Source organism: Nematolebias whitei, chromosome 16 (assembly GCF_014905685.2).
Source record: "Nematolebias whitei isolate Nwh7 chromosome 16, NemWhi1, whole genome shotgun sequence".
NCBI classification, from domain to species: Eukaryota; Metazoa; Chordata; class Actinopteri; order Cyprinodontiformes; family Rivulidae; genus Nematolebias; species Nematolebias whitei.
The window spans coordinates 2639704-2642169 of NC_056513.1; the positions used below are offsets into that span (position 1 = coordinate 2639704).

Sequence of the window (2466 nt, forward strand, 5' to 3'; positions counted from 1 at the left end):
GTTTTTATACTCCAAACCGTGTACAAGTTTTTATACTCCAAACCGTGTACAAGTTTTTATACTCCAAACGTTTCAGAGACCAGCGAGGCTTTTGGTCTACGTTTGAGGATTCACATCCAAGCAGGTAAAACTTTCAGAACAATCACTCGAGCAGTTTTCACGAGATGCTTGTAGAAATAAAACCTTTGGCCAAATATAAGGCTAGACCCGAGGCTGCAGGATTACCAAGGCTCCCAGACGTCAGCTGACCATGTAAGAAAAGTACCGGCCCGTAGAACCAACACCGAAAATCACCGAGTCAGGCTGAGGGGTCCATTTAAAGCAACGAACTGTTCATTGCCTCATTGTTTTCTTAACACTGTTAATATTTCAATAAGGTTTACAACATGGGCGGCTAATCCTGTGGTGCCATCAGAAACTGAACCCGTTTCACGTAAATTAAATCCAGTGGTTTGAAAATTAATTTCACTGAATCAATTTGCTCTGAAACTGAATTTGGTTGGATCGACTCCTTTCGTTTTCAGTTCTACAGTTCAATTCCAAAATTCAGTTTTTTGCGTCGCACATCCGAGTCCTTGAGAAAGTCCCGGAGTAATCGAACGCAGACCGACAGATTTAAGTTCCACGTCGGCGAAACTTCCTTTACGGAAACGTAGGCGTGGGGTTGAGTGTTCAGGAGGCGGCAGAACACGCAAGAAGAAGAAGAAGAACTTCCTTTATGGTGTATTTTGAGGTGGAGCAGTGGCGTGCACGCGACTTCATGCCACTGCTCCACCTCAAAACACACCATAAAGGAAGTTCTTCTTCTTCTTTGGTGTTTACGATGGATTGCGTCCACTCCGTTTCATCACCACTTGAATTATAGAACTGAAAATGAAAGTCAAACTGAAGTTTCAGTTTCAGTTCAGTGGATTTAATTTCAAATTACGTGAATTCAGTCCGAGCGATTCAAATTCAGTTTGACGGCACAAGTTTCTGCACACATTATTATTATTATTATTATTTTGACCAAATGCTGCGGTGAAGTCCGAGCCGTTAGAGCCACAGTCCTGCCCTTCCTAGTATAAAAAGTTTTAAAGTTTCACTTGTCATTTTCACACGTTAAAAACATTAAAGTAACTTGAGGATCAAAATAAACTCAGGTTTTCTTTAATGCGACGTAGATCTGCTGGGACATCAAATACGAGATGACATAATTTGAATTATTCTGATGTTCCTATGGTTCGTAATCTGCAAGTTTGTGCTGAATAAAATGCAAAAGAATGCAAATACTGGATTGAAACACTGCGTCGGCTAATCCTTATTTTAAAACACTCGTATCAGTACCGGAGACAAAAAGAAATCTTGATCAGGACTTCTGTAAAATATATTGAATCAAATTATTAGAAACACTTTACATTAAGTCGTGCTTCAAGTCAGTTTACAAAAAAAAAAAAAAGGCTTTTTGTCTAATCCATGCGTTTAGTTTTAGATCTAACAGTCTGTTTCGTAGCGATTGGAACAATCCTAAAATATTTAAAATAATTGTTGAGGCTGCATCAGAACTGTTTTCTGCTTCTGAAACCTCAGGGTTAGGGATTACGGGTCAGGGTTTAGGGTTAATCCAGTCTTCTACATGTGGAGCTGAACCTGCACCACATACGAACCACTTCCTGCGTTTTATTTGGTAAACGCTCGTTTTAATCTTTAATTGCCACGGGGCAGATGGTTAACGGAGCCTCGTTTTGTCCCGATTTGTTGGTGCAGGGACTGAAGAACGGGTGCACGGTGTCTGGAAAACTATCTGTGAATGAGAAGATGAGCAGCTTGGCCTCCACGTTGTAGAACGACACCAGGCCTTTATCACAGTCCACATAGATCCCAATCCGAGAGGGTCTGACGCCGACCGTCAGGGGCGTCGAGGGATCTGTTCGGAAGGCGAAGTCGGTCCGATCCCGCAGGCTCAGGAACCAGTAGCCGTGGGCGGGGCTTACGTTGATTTTACCCCTTCGATTAACGGACCGGCTCGCCACTCCCAGGTCCCAGTCCGTCTTTCCTGCGACGTCGACCTGACGAGGAAGGAGACAAACGGGTCAACGACTTTAAAACGATCGGATGAACCTCGATAGGTCCATCCATCAGCGTACAGATTGATCATTTATTGATTGAAAACAGACTGCTGTTGCAGACTTTGTATTAAATTAATCTATTTCCTCAAATTTGGAATAAAGCTGCAACATAAAATGTGGAAAAAGTGAAGCGCTGTGAACTTTCCAGATGCACTGGATGACCTATACGCCCATTTTATATAAAAGTGTGATGCGTTTGTAGCCGAGAGTCATTTAAAATGTTTAGTCCAAGTGCTACACATTGTTCAACATCAGAAGTTTTCAGCATTAACTGTTGGAGTCATTACCGTTTGTCTGTTAGCAAAATATTTCAAAAACTTCTAGGCAGACTTCAGTGAAACTTTAAGGAAGTAGTCAG

The 2466-nt window shown here is 42.0% G+C and overlaps 1 protein-coding gene across 1 annotated transcript in view; it reads right to left on the reverse strand.

The window, feature by feature from the left end:
• Window positions 1–1445: 1445 nt before the first annotated feature.
• LOC119422667 (zinc finger protein RFP) overlaps window positions 1446–2466 on the reverse strand; it is a 13186-nt gene continuing 12165 nt past the window's right edge. Inside the window, exon 10 of the mRNA XM_037690054.1 lies at window positions 1446–2048. Within this exon, the coding sequence (XP_037545982.1) occupies window positions 1680–2048 (369 nt within the window). The 3' untranslated portion in view covers window positions 1446–1679. The remainder of the gene's footprint in view (window positions 2049–2466) is intronic.